General features: G+C 43.1%; 1 protein-coding gene across 1 annotated transcript in view; it reads right to left on the bottom strand.

The window, feature by feature from the left end:
* ZNF423 (zinc finger protein 423) overlaps positions 1-13,184 on the bottom strand; it is a 295,163-nt gene extending 281,979 nt beyond the window's left edge. Inside the window, exon 1 of the mRNA XM_073659374.1 lies at positions 12,291-13,184. Coding sequence (XP_073515475.1) covers positions 12,291-12,330 — 40 coding nt within the window. The 5' untranslated portion in view covers positions 12,331-13,184. The remainder of the gene's footprint in view (positions 1-12,290) is intronic.
* Positions 13,185-20,778: the final 7,594 nt, after the last annotated feature.

Genomic DNA, 20,778 nt, shown 5'->3' with positions numbered 1-20,778 from the left:
GCCTAAAATACAAAGGAAATGAGTCATCTTTAACCTTAGGCCTTTTAGAGATCATTTCATCTTCAACTTGCTTAACCGATTCCCGACTGCCCACTGTACATAAATGTTGGCGCTGCCTGGGCTCTGTGCAGCGCCGACGTTTATGAGCGGTCGGTGGTCCCGCAGCCCTCAGGACCCACAGGGTCCTGCAAACGCCGCGGGTGCGGTTCAGAGCGACAGCTCTGACAGGGGACATCATCGGGACCTGATTGGATCAGGTCCCAATGATGTTAACCCTTTGCTATCTTATAGATGACACGATCTATAGTGATAGCGGCATTTAGTAGATAGTGAGAGGAGAGGGGGTCGTCCACTTACCTCTCCGACGGCCCCCCTGATGTCTGAGAGGACCTGCCGTTGTCCTGGCAGCCGGAGGTCACATGACCGCCTCTGGGTCTGCCATGTACGGTGTCCTGCTAGACTCAGCCTGCAGCTGAAGTCTAGCAGGAGACACAGACAGTGTAAAACTGTCTGCTGAGCTCTCATGCAATGCAATACATGTATATTGCATTGCATGACAACAGTGATTAGAAAAATAAAAATTAATGTCCCATACATGGACTAAGTAAAAATGTAAAAAAAAAGTAAAAAAATGTTTTCAAAATGTTAAAAAAAAAAAATCACAAAATAAATAAAAATAAATAAAATATTAAACCAATAAATCTGTATATTTATGCAAAAACAAAAAAAAGTACACATATTTGGTATCGCCGCGTCTGAAACAACCCGATCTATAAAACTGTCACACTAATTAACTCCTTCTGTGCACACCGTAAAAAAAAAAAAAAAAAAAGGAGCAAAAAACTATGCTTTTTTATCATATCGCCAAACAAAAAGTGGAATAAAATGCGATCAAAAAGCAAAATGGAAATAAAAATGGTACCGCTGAAAACGTCACCTTGTTCCGCAAAAAAAAGCCGTCATACAGCTCCATCAGCCGAAAAATAAAAAAGTTAGAGCTCTCAGAATAAAGCGATGTCAAAAAAATATTTTTTCTATAAAAATTGTTTTGCGTAAAAGCGCCAAAATAAAAAAATATATATATACAGTAAGTGTAGTATCGCTGTAAACGTACTGACCCGAAATATAATGCTGCCTTATCACTTTTAGCACACGCAGAACGGCATAAAAAACAACACAAAAAACAATTCCTGAATTGTTGTTTTTTGTTCATTTTACCTCCCAAAAAACGGAATAGAAAGCGATCAAAAAATGTCATGTACCCAAAAATGGTACCAATAAAAATGTCAACTCGTCCCACAAAAAACAAGCCCTCGCATGACTGTCGGACGAAATATGGAAAAATTATAGCTCTAAAAATATGGCGATACAAAAACTAGATTTTGCAAAAAAAAAAGCATCTTTTAGTGTGTGACAGCTGTCAGTCATAAAAACCCGATATAAATCTGGTATCGTTGTAATCGCACCGACCCGAAGAATAAAGTAATCTTATCAGTTATACCACACGAGGAACAGCGTAAAAAATAAATAAAATAAATAAAACCAATTCTTCACCTGCTGATTTGTTTATTATGTCTCCAAAGATCGCAGTATTGCTCTGCTCTGAGCACTTACACCAGAGTTTCCGTGTAAATCTCTGAAATACGTGATTCAGACGGAACCCATGACGGAAGATTCCCTGTAATCAGAAATTGCACAACAAATTTCATGGTGCAATTTCTCCTGTTACCCTTATGATAATGCAAAATTAGGGGATGAAAAACATTTTTTGTGGGAAAAATGTGAAAATTGTATTTTTATGGCTCAATATTATAAACTTCGGTGAAGCACCTGGGGGTGCAAGGTGCTCACCACACATCTAGATAAGTTCCCTAAAGGGTCTAGTTTCAAAAATGGTGTCACTTGTGGGGGGTTTCCACTGTTTAGGCATATCAGGGGCTCCCCAAATGCGACATGACGTCCGCTAATTATTCAAGCAAATTTTACATTCAAAAAGTCTAATGGCGCTCCTTCCCTTCCGAACCCTGCCGCGCGCCCAAACAGTGGTTTTTACCCACATATGGAGTATCGGCATACTCAGGAGAAATTGCACAACAAATTTCATGGTGCAATTTCTCCTGTTACCTTTATGAAAATGCAAAATTAAGGGATGAAAAACGTTTTTGTGGGAAAAATTTGAAAATTTTATTTTTACAGCTCAATATTATAAACTTCTGTGAAGCACATGGGGGTTCAAGGTGCTCACCACACAGTTCCCTAAGGGGTCTAGTTTCCAAAATGGTGTCACTTGTGGGGGGTTTCCACTGTTTAAGCACATCAGGGGCTCCCAAATGCAACATGGCGTCCGCTAATTATTCAAACAAATTTTTAATTCAAAAAGTCTAATGTCGCTCCTTCCCTTCAGAACCCTGCAGTGCGCCCAAACAGTGGTTTTCCCTCACATGGGGTATCTGCGTGCTCAGGAGAAACTGCACTACAAATTGAGTAGTCCATTTTTTCTGTTACCCTTGTAAAAATAAAAAAATTGTGTCTAAAGTAACATTTTTGTGAAAAAAAGTTAAATGTTCATTGTTTTCTTCCACATTCCAAAAATTCCTGTGAAGCACCTGAAGGGTTAATAAACTTCTTGAATGTGGTTTTGAGCACCTTGAGGGGTGCAGTTTTTAGAATGGTGTCACTTTTGCGCATTTTCTGTCATAAAGGCCCCTCAAAGTCACTACAAATGTGATGTGGTCCCTAAAAAAATGTTTTTTGCAAATTTTGCTGGAAAAATGAGAAATCGCTAGTCAACTTTTAACCCTTAGAACTTCCTAACAAAAAAAAATGTTGGTTCCAAAATTGTGCTGATGTAAAGTAGACATGTGGGAAATGTTATTTATTAACTATTTTGTGTGACATATCTCTCTGATTTAAGGGCATGAAAATTCAAAGTTTGAAAATTGCTAAATTTTCGCCAAATTTCTGATTTTTTCACAAATAAACGCAAGTGATATCGAAGAAATTTTACCACAATCATGAAGTACAATATGTCACGAAAAAACAATCTCAGAATCAGGGGGATCCGTTGAAGCGTTCCAGAGTAATTACTTCATAAAGTGACAGTGGTCAGAATTGAAAAAATTGGCCCGGTCACAAAGGCAAAAACAGGCTCTGGCGCAAAGTGGTTAACTCTTCACAACAGTAATTTTAACCAGGGCTGCCCAAACTTTTACATGCCACTGTATGCAATTTTGTTTCCAAGTTTAAACTCCCTGCTGCTCCTACAAATGTATAAAAAAAAGAAAATAAATGAAAATAAATGAATAAACAGCAATTATTGCATAATCAGTAAATGAGGAAACAAATCTCAGGTATGACAACATTGTTTTGTTTCTTTTTTTTTTCATATATATATATATATATATATATATATATATATATATATATATATATATACAGTACAGACCAAAAGTTTGGACACACCTTCTCATTTAAAGATTTTTCTGTATTTTCATGACTGAAAATTGTACATTCACACTGAAGGCATCAAAACTATGAATTAACACATGTGGAATTATATACTTAACAAAAAAGTGTGAAACAACTGAAAATATGTCTTATATTCTAGGTTCTTCAAAGTAGCCACCCTTTGCTTTGATGACTGCTTTGCACACTCTTGGCATTCTCTTGATGAGCTTCAAGAGGTAGTCACCGGAAATGGTCTTCCAACAATCTTGAAAGGGTTCCCAGAGATGCTTAGCACTTGTTGGCCCTTTTGCCTTCACTCTGCGGTCCAGCTCACCCCAAACCATCTCGATTGGGTTCAGGTCTGGTGACTGTGGAAGCCAAGTCATCTGGCGTAGCACCCCATCACTCTCCTTCTTGGTCAAATAGCCCTTACACAGCCTGGAGGTGTGTTTGGGGTCACTGTCCTGTTGAAAAATAAATGATGGTCCAACTAAACGCAAACTGGATGGAATAGCATGCCGCTGCAAGATGCTGTGGTAGCCATGCTTGTTCAGTATGCCTTCAATTTTGAATAAATCCCCAACAGTGTCACCAGCAAAGCACCCCCACGCCATCACACCTCCTTCTCCATGCTTCACGGTGGGAACCAGGCATGTACAGTCCATCCGTTAACCTTTTTTGCGTCGCACAAAGACACGGTGGTTGGAACCAAAGATCTCAAATTTGGACTCATCAGACCAAAGCACAGATTTCCACTGGTCTAATGTCCATTCCTTGTGTTCTTTAGCCCAAACAAGTCTCTTATGCTTGTTGCCTGTCCTTAGCAGTGGTTTCCTTGCAGCTATTTTACCATAAAGGCCTGCTGCACAAAGTCTCCTCTTAACAGTTCTTGAAGAGATGTGTCTGCTGCTAGAACTCTGTGTGGCATTGACCTGGTCTCTAATCTGAGCTGCTGTTAACCTGCGATTTCTGAGGCTGGTGGCTCGGATAAACTTATCCTCAGAAGCAGAGGTGACTCTTGGTCTTCCTTTCCTGGGGCGGTCCTCATGTGAGCCAGTTTCTTTGTAGCGCTTGATGGTTTTTGCAACTGCACTTGGGGACATTTTCAAAGTTTGCCCAATTTTTCGGACTGACTGACTTTCATTTCTTAAAGTAATGATGGTCACTCGTTTTTCTTTACTTAGCTGCTTTTTTCTTGCCATAATACAAATTCTAACAGTCTATTCAGTAGGACTATCAGCTGTGTATCCACCAGACTTCTGCAAAACACAACTGATGGTCCCAACCCCATTTATAAGGCAAGAAATTCCACTTATTAAACCTGACAGGGCACACCTGTGAAGTGAAAACCATTTCCGGTGACTACCTCTTGAAGCTCATCAAGAGAATGCCAAGAGTGTGCAAAGCAGTCATCAAAGCAAAAGGTGGCTACTTTGAAGAACCTAGAATATAAGACATATTTTCAGTTGTTTCACATTTTTTTGTTAAGTATATAATTCCACATGTGTTAATTCATAGTTTTGACGCCTTCAGTGTGAAAGTAGAATTTTCATAGTCATGAAAATATAGAAAAATCTTTAAATGAGAAGGTGTGTCCAAACTTTTGGTCTGTACTGTATATATATATATATATATATATATATATGTATATATATATATATAAACAAGCATATTATATATATATAAGCTCTAGGCTAAAAGAGAGTTATGCTCTAACTATATGTACATTAGGTATAAAGTTAAGTTCCCATGATGAGTGTTTGGTGAATTTTTCATGTTGCAGATTTTCTGAAGCATTTCTGCATCTATTATGTCAATTAGGTTACTAGTGATTTTTTATTGCGTTTTTATCACTTTTTTCAGCTGTTTGTCTATTTTTAGTATATTAGGTTTTACAGTGGGTATGGAAAGTATTCAGACCCCTTTAAAATTTTCATTCTTTGTTTCATTGCAGCCATTTGGTAAATTCTAAAAAGTTCATTTTTTTCTCATTAAAGTACACTCTGCACCCCGTCTTGACTGAAAAAAACATAGATGGTTCTACTCCTTCATTGGAGTCCACCTGTGTTTAATTAAACTGATAGGACTTGATTTGAAAGGCACACACCTGTCTATATAAGACGTCACAGCTCACAGTGCATGTCAGACCAAATGAGAATCATGAGCTCAAAGGAACTGCCCAAGGAGCTCAGAGACAGAATTGTGGCAAGGCACAGATCTGGCCAAGGTTACAAAAGAATTTCTGCATTACTCAAGGTTCCTAAGAGCACAGTGGCCTCCATAATCCCTTAATGGAAGAAGTTTGGGACCACCAGAAGACTTCCTAGACCTGGCCGTCCAGCCGAACTGAGTAATCGTGGGAGAAGAGCCATGGTAAGAGAGGTAAAGAAGAGCCCCAAGATCACTGTTGCTGAGCTCCAGAGATGCAGTAGGGAGATGGGAGAAAGTTCCACAAAGTCAACTATCACTGCAGCCCTCCACCAGTCGGGCCTTTATGGCAAAGTGGCCCGACGGAAGCCTCTCCTCAGTGCAAGACATATGAAAGCCCGCATAGAGTTTGCTCAAAACCACATCAAGGACTCCTAGACTATGAGAAATAAGATTCTCTGGTCTGATGAGACGAAGATAGAACTTTTTGGTGATAATTCTAAGCGGTATGTGTGGAGAAAACCAGGCACTGCTCGTCACCTGCCCAATACAATCCCAACAGTGAAACATGGTGGTGGCAGCATCATGCTATGGGGGTGTTTTTCAGCTGCAGGGACAGGACGACTGGTTGTAATTGAAGGAAACATGAATGCTGCCAAGTACAGAGATATCCTGGATGAAAACCTCTTCCAGGGTGCTCTGGACCTCAGACTTGTCCAAAGGTTCACCTTCCAACAAAACAATGACCCTAAGCACACAACTAAAATAACAAAGGAATGGCTTCAGAACAACTCTGTGACCATTCTTGACTGGCCCAGCCAGAGCCCTGACCTAACCCCAATTGAGCATCTCTGGAAAGACCTGAAAATGGCTGTCCACCAACGTTAACCATCCAACCTGACAGAACTGGAGAGGATCTGCAAGGAAGAATGGCAGAGGATCCCCCAAATCCAGGTGTGAAAAACTTGCTGCATCATTCCCAAGAAGACTTATGGCTGTACTAGCTCAAAAGAGAGCTTCTACTCAATACTGAGCAAAGAGTCTGAATACTTATGACCATGTGATGTTTCAGTTTTTATTTTTTAATAAATTTGCAAAAATTTCTGCATTTCTGTTTTTTTTCAGACAAGATGGGGTGCAGAGTGTACATTAATGAGAAAAAAATGAACTTTTTAGAATTTACCAAATGGCTGCAATGAAACAAAGAGTGAAAAATTTAAAGGGGTCTGAATACTTTCTGTACCTACTGTAAATAGAACCAATTTGTTTCGGAAACTTTGTTATTTAGTTTTGATAAAACCTTCCAGTTAAAGTCATATAATCCAAGTCTATATAGGTATCCACCAACTGAGCATACAGCTGTATATGAACAAAATATCAAATAAAGTATACAAAAAAAAGGAGTGCAGAACTCAAGTATGAAAAAATATATATTAATCATGTATTAATAAATATATATTATTAATATATGATTAATAATTATATATAATAAAGTACATCAATACAGTACCAGACACAAAGAACAGATGGACTTGGTGAGCAACAAAACTCCCAAAAACAGAATTAATAGAATTAAGGCTTTTGTAGATATATAATAATAGCACTCTGCATTGAAGATGGATACTCAAAAAAAACATATTCAAGAGCCAAAAACGTACAATAATTAAAGAAGAGGGTCATAACAAAAAAATGGTAGGCTCACCTAGAAGAAATCAACCATACGTGTGTTTCGCCTATAGCTTCGTCAGGGAATTCCTTGACAAAACTACGGTATATGTGAAACATGCATCAAGTGCGTTTCTTCTTGGTGAACACACATTTACCACTGTGTGTTTTCCTTACACTCTTTAACACTCCTTTACCATTGTTTTTCAGACCTTTATGCATTGTACATTTTGAGTTACTGAATAGATACTAAAAAATACATATTTTCAATGCAGAGTGTTCTTATTATATATGTACATAATCATTAATTATACTAATTCTATTTATTTCTTGCTCATCTAGTTGATCCAGCTCTATTCGCCGCCCAGCGCCGCCTCCTCCTGCTTGACTGACTTCTCCTTTGCCGGAAGTCACACAGCATTGAGGCTGTCAGTCAAGCAGGAGGAGGCACTGCTGGGTGGGGAATAGAGCTGGAGTGACAGAGGCTTCAGATTTACCATTTCCAGATTAATTCAAACGCTGATTTCTCAGTAACGGACTGGCCATGTAAAGGTATTGCTGGATTAGTCTTTGAAAAAGCTACATCTGCATATAAATAGTTTGAGGGTGGGTGATATCCTGCTGACAGATGTCCTTTTAATTACTCCCCAAATAAAATTTGGGATACAGCAGCCAGACTCATCCCTCTGTCTAGCTGCTACACTTATGCTTGCTGTAATACACAGATGCCTTTGTATAATACTGTCATATGCACTTAGAAAATTAGCGTAGGTGCATACATAACAATGGGAGACGTACGCCTCCAGGTCAGAAGTAGCAAGTTCTTATTCTTATTTCATTCCTGCTGCTCTCCTGAGTATTCTGTTTGTCTTTTAGAAAATCCTCCATACAGTTCCAGAGATATGCGCCTTTTTAATTTAGTGCTAATTTTTCTGGTCTTTATAAAGGGGTGTAACTCACAGGGTAACTATGCAGAGTAGCCTAAAGACCTGCCCCAGAGGATCTTATTAGCGACACCCCCTTGTACAGACCATAAGAATTAGAACTAAACAAACAGCCTATGTCTCTGGAACTGTATGGCGGATTAAAGACAAACTAAAAAAAAAAAAAAACCATACACCCTGAATATTCAGGGGAACAGCAGTAACAAAATAAAAGTAAAAACTGGCCACTTTTCACCTACTGACAGGCCCTCTTTAAGGTCTACTTGTGGTGTTGCCCTACTATACAAAATACTACATTCATTCCCATAGAGGATAAAAGAACAATCAAATATTAAAGCTAGTGTATAATCAACAGCTAATTACATGTACAATACACTGCTAACTATAAAGGGAATCTGTCACGCTGAATATGGTTTCTGATCTGCAGGCAGGGTGTTATAGAGCAGGAGGAGCTGGTCAGATTGATGTCTATTTTTGTTGGAAAAGTTTCAGTAAAACTTACATTTTATTAATTTAAATCCCTGGTGTTTGTATGTATGAGTCCAGGGGGAAGTCCTATCAGTCTTCCCTGTATAACTGTGCATGCAGAGATAGCTGTCAATCACTAGTAGGACCACACTCTGGAATCATAAATTAAGACTCCAGGGATTAATAAATAAAATACAAGTTATACTTAAAAATAAATTTAATATTTTCCAACAAAACTACATAATTCTGCTCGGCTTCTTCTCTATATCATGCTGTCCACAGATGAGACTAAATATAACACATGACAAGTTCCTTAACTACGGCCAACAAGAGTCAAAGGAACTTTCTTAAAGTAGATTTGCTACCTAAATCTTCCGTCTTCCTCAGCTGGAAATCCTCCTAGTACATATGATGGACACCAGATCTGAACTGGGGCATGGAGATCCCACATTGTCACGTCCCTAGTCTTCACACATTACACTCATCATGTGACCAGACATCACTGACATCACTATAGAAGGAAACTTTTTATTTGAGTAGAAAACAACTCAAAGTTTGTCACCAATTGCAAAATGTTAGCTGTATAGGACACCTGACTGGTACCCAAGACTTCTGCTGCCTAACTAGAAACATCACAATGCCGGACACATCTGTATATGTTTGTATGTGTATCTTTTTTACATATAATAGTAAATGCAAAATAAACAACAACAAAAGAAAAAATGTGACAAAACAAATCCACAGAAACCAATCAGATCTTTGTATCACTGCAGAGATGACAGCAATCAGTGAATGGAACAAATCACATAAATATCAGACATTCTATAAAACTTCAAGAGCTGAAATTTGAAGGAAACTCGTAATAAAGAATGACAAAAAGAAATACCAGCGATCCATCACTGACTATAATGTCTACAGAAGGGCAAGGAATCTGTCTGGAGTTCCCTGTAAATTGTCATCTCACACTGGGAAGAGGCAGAGCAAAGTGCTCGTCAATGGGATTAAAGGGGTTGTCCAGAATTTACTTTATTTTGCTCCGTACACCCACATGACCAATGCAACCAATCACTGCCATCAGCAATAATGTCTGTATATACAGTATGAGACCGCTACAGAAAAGTAAACAAAGACTACCGAGGACCACCAGAGCAGAAAGGGATTTAACAGGTGATTACTGTTTTCTGTTTTCATTATATAATATATTCTGTTAGGAAAAAAAAACAATTCCCACCACCCTCCCAAGGGCATTTTCAGATATATCAAATATTTTATAATTTTTATATGATTTACTTTGTATTTAGACTTAGTATCCCTTTAAATGATGAAACAAAACACATTAACTATTCTAATTTTCTATGTACTAATATCTAACAGATAATAAGATAGATGGCAGCTGCCTAATCTTTTTTCCTGTGTAGGATCTAGATAGGTAGAAAGATTAAAGTAATCAATTATTCTACTTATATGATTATAGACCTAATAGGATTTTTAATAGATAAGGAGGTAGAGAACGGAGAAATAGATAGGAAATGTATCATAGATAGAGATAATTAGATAGATGTGTGATAGATAATTACAGTAGATAGATAGATAGACATGTGATTGATAGATAGCTATGGGATAGATAGATATGGGATAGATAGATAGATATGGGATAGATAGATATGGGATAGATAGATATGGGATAGATAGATAGATAGATAGATAGATAGATAGATAGATATGGGATAGATAGATATGGGATAGATAGATAGATATGGGATAGATAGATATGGGATAGATAGATATGGGATAGATAGATATGGGATAGATAGATAGATAGATAGATATGGGATAGATAGATATGGGATAGATAGATAGATATGGGATAGATAGATAGATATGGGATGGATAGATAGATATGGGATAGATAGATACATAGATAGATATGGGATAGATAGATAGATAGATAGATAGATAGATATGGGATAGATAGATAGATATGGGATAGATAGATATGGGATTGATAGATAGAGGTGAGAGATAGATAGATAGATAATGCCTAAGTGATAATTAGAGGTCTCTAGGTAGATAATGTACGGTATATTATTTTCTAAAATGTCAACAGAAAAAATGGATAAATAATGAAAAGATAATGTCTAAATAATTAGAGATATAGATAGAAACATAGAAATAGATTAAACAAATTGATAGAAAGATAAATAGAAGTAAAGATAGATAGATAGAAAGATAGTTTATGAGAGCTAAGTAGAAGAATATAATAGGGGCTGATATCAGAGTGCAGGCAGTTGCCCCCCTCAAGATAGAGTGAGAACTTGCACCAGCACTCAGCCATGGGGCAGCACCAGCACTCAGCCATGGGGCAGCACCAGCACTCAGCCATGGGGCAGCACCAGCACTCAGCCATGGGGCAGCACCAGCACTCAGCCATGGGGCAGCACCAGCACTGAGCCATGGGGCAGCACCAGCACTCAGCCATGGGGCAGCACCAGCACTCAGCCATGGGGCAGCACCAGCACTCAGCCATGGGGCAGCACCAGCACTCAGCCATAGGGCAGCACCAGCACACAGTCATGGGGCAGCACCAGCACACAGCCATGGGGCAGCACCAGCACTCAGCCATGGGGCAGCACCAGCACACAGTCATGGGGCAGCACCAGCACTCAGCCATGGGGCAGCACCAGCACTCAGCCATGGGGCAGCACCAGCACACAGTCATGGGGCAGCACCAGCACTCAGCCATGGGGCAGCACCAGCACTCAGCCATGGGGCAGCACCAGCACACAGCCATGGGGCAGCACCAGCACACAGCCATGGGGCAGCACCAGCACACAGCCATGGGGCAGCACCAGCACACAGCCATGGGGCAGCACCAGCACACAGCCATGGGGCAGCACCAGCACACAGCCATGGGGCAGCACCAGCACACAGCCATGGGGCAGCACCAGCACACAGCCATGGGGCAGCACCAGCACTCAGCCATGGGGCAGCACCAGCACTCAGCCATGGGGCAGCACCAGCACTCAGCCATGGGGCAGCACCAGCACTCAGCCATGGGGCAGCACCAGCACACAGCCATGGGGCAGCACCAGCACACAGCCATGGGGCAGCACCAGCACACAGCCATGGGGCAGCACCAGCACTCAGCCATGGGGCAGCACCAGCACTCAGCCATGGGGCAGCACCAGCACTCAGCCATGGGGCAGCACCAGCACTCAGCCATGGGGCAGCACCAGCACTCAGCCATGGGGCAGCACCAGCACTCAGCCATGGGGCAGCACCAGCACTCAGCCATGGGGCAGCACCAGCACTCAGCCATGGGGCAGCACCAGCACTCAGCCATGGGGCAGCACCAGCACTCAGCCATGGGGCAGCAGCACTCAGTGATCGGCAGTCCCATGTAGAAGGCAGGACCTGCTCATTGTGCCCAGTGACTGGGCTGCAGACAGTCTCCTGCCCACGTGTCGGCTCAGAGCCGCAGCTGAATGCAGGATACAGGCCGAGACTACTGTGCGACTTCCCAGCGCCGCTTCCTCGGAGCCTGTGGTGCCGGCTGCCGTCCATCCTGTCCCGGCCCTGAGGACAGCCCCCCGTGCCCGCATATCCCCCAGCCCTTACCTTTCACCGAGCGGGGCTTGGCCTGTTTTCTCCTGGACATGTCCCCGGTGCTCGCAGGTCTGGTGCACTTGTCTGTCGGTCCCGGGAGTCCCGCTGCTGCTGCTGCTGCTGGCGGCCGGCTCCGTGTTGCAGTGCCGCCGGCTCCCCCTTCTCCGTCACTTATTGTGGTAAAGTTCCTATTGTGTGGGATTGTGACTCCCTTGGGTGCAGAGGGGGGATGGAGGAGGAGACAGGAGGAGCACTGGTGCCCCCCACCCCAGACCCTGGGGGTCGTCACTCAAGTGCTGCAGGATGAGCTGAGGAGGCTCGGTGCGGCCGGGAGGGCAGATCCGCGGCTGTGCTGTGGCGGGCACCGGATGGCACGGGGTGATGCCGGCACTAATACTGCGCTGTAATACTGCTGTGCCGGCGCACTTTGCCCACTACTTGCCGGTGTTGTGCCCTCTGCTCCGCTAATACGTGTGCCTGCCTGTGGGCACTGTGACGCCACTCGTGCCTGGCACTATGTGTCCCGCGGTCCCGGGTGGCCCTGTGCTCGGGGGATGCTCCGCTGTCCCGGCGCCGCTAGCTGCCCCCATGCGCCGCGGTAACTGCACCGCAGCCTCCCCGCTCCCCTATCTCATGCCGCCCGGCCGGCGCGCTGCTCTTTGTCCCGGCTCTGTCCCCTCCTGCTCTCTCCGCCGCTGCTGCTGCTGCTGCTGCTGCTGCTGGGGCTGCACTGCAGACACACATAATAAAGCCAGGCTGGGCTGGGGATGGAGCGGAGTCCCAGCAGGGGGATGTGAGGAGTGGAGTCCCGGCGGGGGAGCGCTCTGATCCCGCAGGGAGCCCCCGCACAGCCTGGGCTCAATCAGACACTGAGAGAGACAACAGCACCGAGCCCTGGACAGCGCTGGAAATACAGGCAGGGGGCGGGGCCCGGCGGAGGCGTGCACGGGGGCGGGGCTAGTGGAACGCCTGCCGGCGGCCCGGGATAGAGGCGGAGTGGACCGCGTCCTAGTGCGGGCATGCTGGGCGCTGTAGTCCTCAAGAACCCTTCTATAGTATAAAACACTTATGGCTTTCCTCTCCCGATATGGCTAATACCAGGGAGCACTAGCGTGCATTACAGATATCGGCGATAAAGGGGGCTTGTAGGGGACAGATCCTGCTCGATCTATACACTGACGTCTCCCTCTGAGCTGCCGAATTATTTCATGTTTTGCAGTCAGGAGATCTGATCCATCATCAGCCACAGCATTAACCCCTTCAGCTGGCGATTTTCTCTTTTTGCTTTTTATTTTTTTTTTTTTCATCCCCTTCAACGACTCATTTTTTTTTTTGCAATTCTTCGATCAATAGATTGGTTTTCTGCGGGACGAGTCGTAGTTTTAAATGACGGCCTTCATTTCACCGTACGCGGTGCTGGAAAAAAAATTCCAAGAGCGATGTAAGTGCACAAGAACGCAATTTCGCAATATTTTTTCGGAGAGGGGGCGGGGAGTGTTTCATTTCTCCAGGTCAGCACGACTATGGCGATGCCAAACGTTTTATAGTATTTTATGTAAGTGGCAAAAAAAATACAGAAATTCCTAAAAAAAAACAATGAAAACTAAAGTAATGTGGCTTGCGTATCCATGTTTTGAGTCCTATAACAGTTTTATTTTTCAGGACTATGGGGCAGGATGAGGGCATGTGGGGTCTTTTGCACGAGTTTACTCTTTATTGACACCGTTTTGGGGTACATGCGATGTTTTGATCACTTCTTTCCACATTATTTGTAAAGTTAAGTTGGCCGAAAAACACAATTTTTTTTATTTTGTTTATTTTTAATGGAGTGGTCCAACACACAAAGTCATTTTCCTACTAAATCCCTATCTGGTGCCATAATCAAAACTATTTTCTAATATATATGAATTGAACATTCCCTATCCTTCACTGACTACACTATATAACTACTTTCCTATTTTTTTCTGCTTCCTTTATGATGACGCTTTATTTATGAACCCCAGTGCATGCTGGATACTCAAACGAAGCGTCATCAGGTGGCAGAGGTCACTGCAGCAATCACTACCATCTCCCTGAAATGAAGCATCATCAGTGATGCTTGTTTCAGGGGCTGGGCTAGTCCCTGCGTGATGTGCACAGTGACAGTGCGCTCTTTGTTGTCAGCTCAGATCAGCGGTAACAAACTGGCAATATTGCACGTTGTCAGAATGCCCAGCATGCAGAGACCAGTGACGTCACTTGCAGGGGCGATGTGCACAAAGACAGTGCACTGCCTCGCTAGCTCAGATCAGCAGTAACAAGCTGGCAACAAAGCACACTGTCAGTGTCCATTGTCAGAAAACCCGTCATGCAGAGACTGGCACTGCCCTGCAGGTGATGTGGTCTCTGCACTCCGGGTATTCTGATCAAATTTTTTTCATTTACATTTTTTTTTGTCCCTTTAAGAGGCTTAAACCTGCCGTCGTCTGGTCACTTATACTATATACTGCAATGCCACAGTAAATATCACAGTCTCCGAAGATTGCCACCCACAGCCTGACCTTAATAGGAGCACCATCACCTGCAGGTACAGGGGTCTTCAGCAGATTAGTGCATCGTAAATTGAGAAGGGATTAAAACCACCTGACTCATATTGTGTAGGTCCCCCTCTCATGGACTCAAAACAGACCTCAGATAGTGTCTTGTGTGATCTAGTACAAGACATTAGTAGTGGATCCCTTAAAGGGGTTGTCTAGAACTAATATATTGATGACCAATCCACAAATCCAGGATCTGATACCCGAGTGTTATCCCCTTGTAACAATATACAGAGCCGAAGCTGCTCATCTATGTTCATAGTTTAGTGACCACCCCAGGGTACTGCACTATATCTCCTATTCAAGTGAATGGGAGCCACCTCTTTCCTAGGGGACACATGATGAAAAAGGAACCCTAATTCATCAGCCCAGTCCCTCCTTCCATTGCTCCATGGTCCAGTTCTGAAGATCACTGTAGGCACATTTGGCAGTGGACAGGGACCAGTACGGGCGCTCTATAGACACCAGCTACATGACTCCATACTCTCTGTGTTCTGACAGCATGCTATCATGTCAAGCAATAAAGGAATATTCTCATCCACATGATATCCCATAAGGCTATGTGCCCACGATGCAGAAATGCTCCGGATTTTTCCTGAGTGTTTCCGCTTCTCCCTGGCAGAAAAAACACATGCGGATTTTACATGCGGATTTTACATGCTTTTTTCCTGCCAGGCAGAAGCGTTTGTCAAGCGTTCTTCACATGCATTTCCGCATTCGGGTTGTCAAGCGCTTTTCCAAGAGATTTTAGCATCACTTGGAAAGTGCTTGACAACTTGGTCACATTATATAAATCCATGCAACCGGCATGGATTTATATAGTGTGACCAAGTTAATAGTTAAAAAAAGAATAAAAATGGTAAAAAAAAAAAAAAAACATTATACTCACCTTCTGATGGCCCCCGGTCTCCTCAGCAATGCATCCTGGCTCCCCGGCGGGTCGCAATGGTGTAAAAGGACCTTCCATGACGTCATTTAGTCATGTGAGAGGTCACGCAACTGCTGATGTCGGCGGTCGCGTGACCCGCCACATGACTAAATGATGTCATGGAAGGTCCTTTTACACCATCGCGAACCGCCGGGGAGCCAGGACGTACCGGATAGAAGACCGGGGGCCATCAGAAGGTGAGTATAATGTTTATTTTTATTTTAATTATTTTTTAACTACAGGTACTATGGTACCCGGGTCTGGATGAGAGTCTCCTCTTCTCCAGACCCGGGTACCATCGACACATTGAATCGCTTCATATCCGCATGTGCACAAGTAGTCATGCGGATATTAAGCGATTCAATGCAAGTCAATGGCGGCAATTACGCTGCGTGTCCGCAAAAATAATGGACATGGTGAGGATTTTTCCGCAATGATAATCCGCAGCAGAAATTTCCGCAGCATGTGCACAGCACATGCGGAATATCATTGGGAACAATGGGGCACATATTACCAAGCGTTTTTTAAGCGTTTTTGCTGCGGAAATTCCGTGGCAAAAACGCTTGAAGAACGCATAGTGGGCACGCAGCCTAAATGTCCTATACCCCCAGAACCCGCCACTGGGACTTGAATCTATCTTAAGAAAGTGGCCTCATTTCTCGCCTCTGTGCTCGCTGAGATGGGCATGTATGCGCTGTTCTCAGTTCACTTATGTGGAAGCTTCAAAACTTGCCAAGGAAGCACAATCAGAAATTTTTGGAATCCCTTGCAAATGAATGAAGAGGTTTGCATGTGTGTAGCCACCTCTCAACATACAGTGAAACACCACAGGTCCCAGCAGTGGGATCATCATCCTGTGGATGTGTCATAATGTCCCAGATGGGACAGGAATACCCTTTTAAAGTAGTGCTTCAGTAGCTTTTCTGTAGGATTTGGCCAGAAAGGCTATCCTTCACCCCTCAAAGGTAATCCATCACCAGGCTTTTGCTACCCCGTCAGCATGATGTAGGGATAGAAACCCTGATTCCAGTGATGTGTTACTTACTGGGCTGCTTGCTGTCATTTTGATAAAATCACTGTTCTCTCTGCAGCAGATCTATCAGTTCTTTAATGCTGAGCTTTGCATAACCCCGCCCACACCATTGACTGGCAGCTTTCTGTCCTTTTACAGAGTATATAGAAAGCTGCCAATCAGTGGGGGTGGGATTATACAGAACTCATGAATATGGAGAACTATCTGGCAGCAGGTTTACTAGTCCTACTAGTGATAATTTCCTTGCTGTAGTTTTGTCAAAATTACAGCAAGCAGCCCAGTAAGTAACACATCCCTGGAATCAGGAGCTCTGCCCCCTGCATCATGCTGCTCTCAGAGTAGATGGCAAAAACCCAGTGACAGATTCCCTTCAAGTGTGATTAATCTTCTTCGTAACAATGGATAGAAAGGCTGTGCACACACAGATAGCTGCACATCCAAATTTCAAGACAAAATAATATTTTATTATCAAATACAATAACTGGAAACGACATTAACCCCTTACTGGCCTGGGGCGTATTAGTACGCCCCAGGCCATCACCCCCGGTTCAGTGAGGGCTCCGGCGCTGAGCCCGCACTGAAGCGGGCACATTTCAGCTGATTTTTACAGCTGACATGTGCTCGCAACAGCCGCAGGTGGAATCGCGATCCATCCGCGGCTGTTAACGTGTTAAATGCCGCTGTCAATCTCTGACAGCGGCTTTTAACATCGCCGCGCCAGAAGCGCGGCATTAGCCCTGCCCATCGGTGACCCCGTGATGTGATCGCGGGTCACTGATGGGTGGGCATGACAACCCTGGGTCTGCAGCAGACTCCAGTGGTTGTCATGTAAAGATTGCTATGAGCGCCACCTAGTGGTTGGCGCTCATAGCACAGGAGCATTTCTGCTACATAGAGGTGATCTGCTCATCACCTCTATGTAGTGGAGGAGATCAGACAGTTGCTACTTCTAGTCTCCTATGGAGACTATTGAAGCATGCAATAAGTTTAAAAAAAATGTTTTTAAAAATATTTAAATAATTAAAAAAATATAAAAGTTTAAATCACCCCTCTTTTGCCTCATTCAAAATAAAATAAAAAATAAAGCCCACATGCACATATTTGGTATCGCCGCGTTCAGAATCGCCCGATCTATCAATATAAAAAAGAATTAATCCGATCAGTAAACGGTATAACGAGAAAAAAATTCCAAACGCCAGAATTACGTTTTTTTGGTCGCCACAACATTGCAATAAAATGCAAAAACGGGCTATCAAAGCATCGTATCTACCCCAAAATGATATCAATTAAAACGTCAGCCCGGCGCGCAAAACATAAGCCCTCACCCTGCCCCAGATCCCGAAAAATGGAGACGCTACGGGTCTCGGAAAATGGCGCCATTTTTTTAATTTATTTATTTATTTTTAATGGCTGCATTTTGCAGCTGAGGTCATGATTCTTCTGTCTCTCAAGGCATTGCAGGACCTTAGGTATCCATGGTTATGACCACTGATATAGTGACAGCTAGTTGCTAGTGGTCTTTACCATGGCTACTTAAGGTCCTGCAATGCCTTCACATGAGGAAAGAGACAGCAAATCAGAAAAACTATACTACATTTCTAATTGAAGGTATGTGCTAATATTATTATTACACCTACAACATATTGGGATAGGATCTTGGAGATAGGAATACCTTTTCAACTAAACAGTGGAAAGCCACCACATTTTGGAAACTACAGCCCTCAAGGAACTTATCTAGAGAAAATGGACCATATAATTTGTTGTGCAATTTCTCCTGAGTACACCAATACCCCATATGTGGTGGAAAACTACTATTTGGGCGCACGGCAGAGCTCAAAATTGAAGGAGCACAGTTCTGGCTGGAATAGATGGTGGATGCCATGTTGCATTTGAAGAGTCCCTGACATGTCAAAACAACAGAAATCTCCACAATTGACCCCATTTTGGAAACTACACCTCTTGAAGAATTCATCTAGGGGTGTAGTGAGCATTTTTAACTCTTAAGCGATTCACAGAATTGAATAACATTGAGCTGAGTCAATGGAAAATTACAATTTTTTTCCACTAAAATGTTACTTTGGCCTCAAGTTTTCAATTTTCAGAAGGGATAATAGGAGAAAATGGACCACAAAGTATGTTACGTAATTTCTCCTGAGTCTACCGATACCCCATATATGGTCGAAAACTACTTTTGAGGCACAATGCAAAGCTCAGAAGGGAAGAAGCGCCATATTGTAATGCAGATTTTGCTGGAATGGTTTGAGGGTGCCATGTCACATTGGCAGAGCCCCTGAGGTGCCAGAACAGCAGAACCCCCCACAAGAAACCCCATTTTACAAGCTACACCTCTCAATGAATTTATCTAGGGGTGCAGTGATCATATTGACACCACAGGTGTGTCACAGAAATTTATATCATTGGGCAGTGAGGAAAAAGAAATTGCATTTTTGCCACAAAAAAAATTGTTTTAGGTCCAGATTTTACATTTTCACGCTGGAAAATGGGTAGAAATGGCACCAAAATTTGTCCCACAATTTCTGCTGAATGTGGCAATACCCCATATGTGGCTGTACAGTACTGCTTAGCCACACGGCGAGAATCTGGAGGGACGGAGCGCTATTTGCCTTGTGGAGCGCAGATTATTCTAGAATAGTTTGAGGACTCCATATACAAAGGCCCTAAGTGCTAGAAAAGCAGAATCCCCCCTCAAGTGACCCCAATTTGTAAACTACACCCCTCTGGGAATGTATCTACAGGTGTAGTGACGATTTTGACTTCAGGGATGTTTGCTAGAAACAAGCAGCAGTGGATGTTGCTGAATGAAAATTGCCAATCTGCCAGTGTAATGCTCAGTACATTGTAATGGCCAGTACATTGTAGTGCCCAGTACATTGTGCTTCTGGAGACATGAACCCCAGAAATTAAGTGGGATTTCATTATTATGATGGCAAACGTGGATGCTAACTGCGGCTTAGGAGGGACTCAGAAGGAAGGAGTGGCATTTGGATTTGGGAGCACAGAATTCGCAGGATTTCTTTTGGAGGGTGAGGAACCATAGCGCTTTTCCAGAGCCTTTGTGCTACCAATAATGTGGAAGCCCCTATATTTCCATTGACAGATGACGGACCTAAGTGGACACTTGCTTTTTTTGTGGATTGAGTTGAAGCTTTTGTTTGGAACATTTTACATAACATTTTGGAGTTATCCTGCACTTTACGCTGAGCACTTACATGGGGGTTTCCATCTAAATCTCAGAATGATATGATTCAAAATGAACCCCAGAGGAATCCATTCACTATTATGAGGCAGCAGAGTTACTCTGGACACTGCCTGGCCTCTGTTCAGTGGAGTCCTTTTTTTCCGAAGTGCACAAAATTGTGGCGGACCGCGCTTTTATGCACACTTAAAAAGACGGACACCGCCGGATCACAGGTCAGACGTGTCCACAGTACCTCCGCCTGCCTCATTATAGGGAATCTTCCGCCGGGAGTTCCTGTGCCCGCACGATTGCCATGACGTACCTATACTCCATTGATCGGGAGCTCCTTCCCTTCCATGAGGTATGGATACGGCAAATGTTATGAAGGAGTTAAAGAGTAACCCCCATTTTAATTTTTATTTCATAAATCAATAAATGTGAGAATTGATCATTCATTCTGGCTGCGCTCCACAAGACCTGGCCAGGTTGCCATTTTTGTACTACATCTGAATCCTTGGACTACTTCGGACCAGCATCGCTTTTTTTTTTATTATTAATAAATTGGTGAACCAGGGACTTGGGGAGTTTTGGTTTTTTTATTAAAATTTTTGTGTGTATTTTTTTTTCTTTTTAACTTACTGGGTTAGCAATGGGGTGTCTGATAGATGCTTCTCCATTACTGACCCCTGGGCTTGATGCTAACTGACATCAACCCCCAAAAATATTACCCTGATTGCCAGCGCAACAAGGCAATCGGGAAGAGC

Source organism: Phyllobates terribilis, unplaced genomic scaffold (assembly GCF_046119375.1).
Source record: "Phyllobates terribilis strain yellow unplaced genomic scaffold, ASM4611937v1 Scaffold_13__5_contigs__length_258822181, whole genome shotgun sequence".
Classification (NCBI taxonomy): domain Eukaryota; kingdom Metazoa; phylum Chordata; class Amphibia; order Anura; family Dendrobatidae; genus Phyllobates; species Phyllobates terribilis.
The sequence above is the reverse complement of the archived record's forward strand: the minus strand, read 5'-3'. Positions and strand labels throughout refer to the sequence as shown.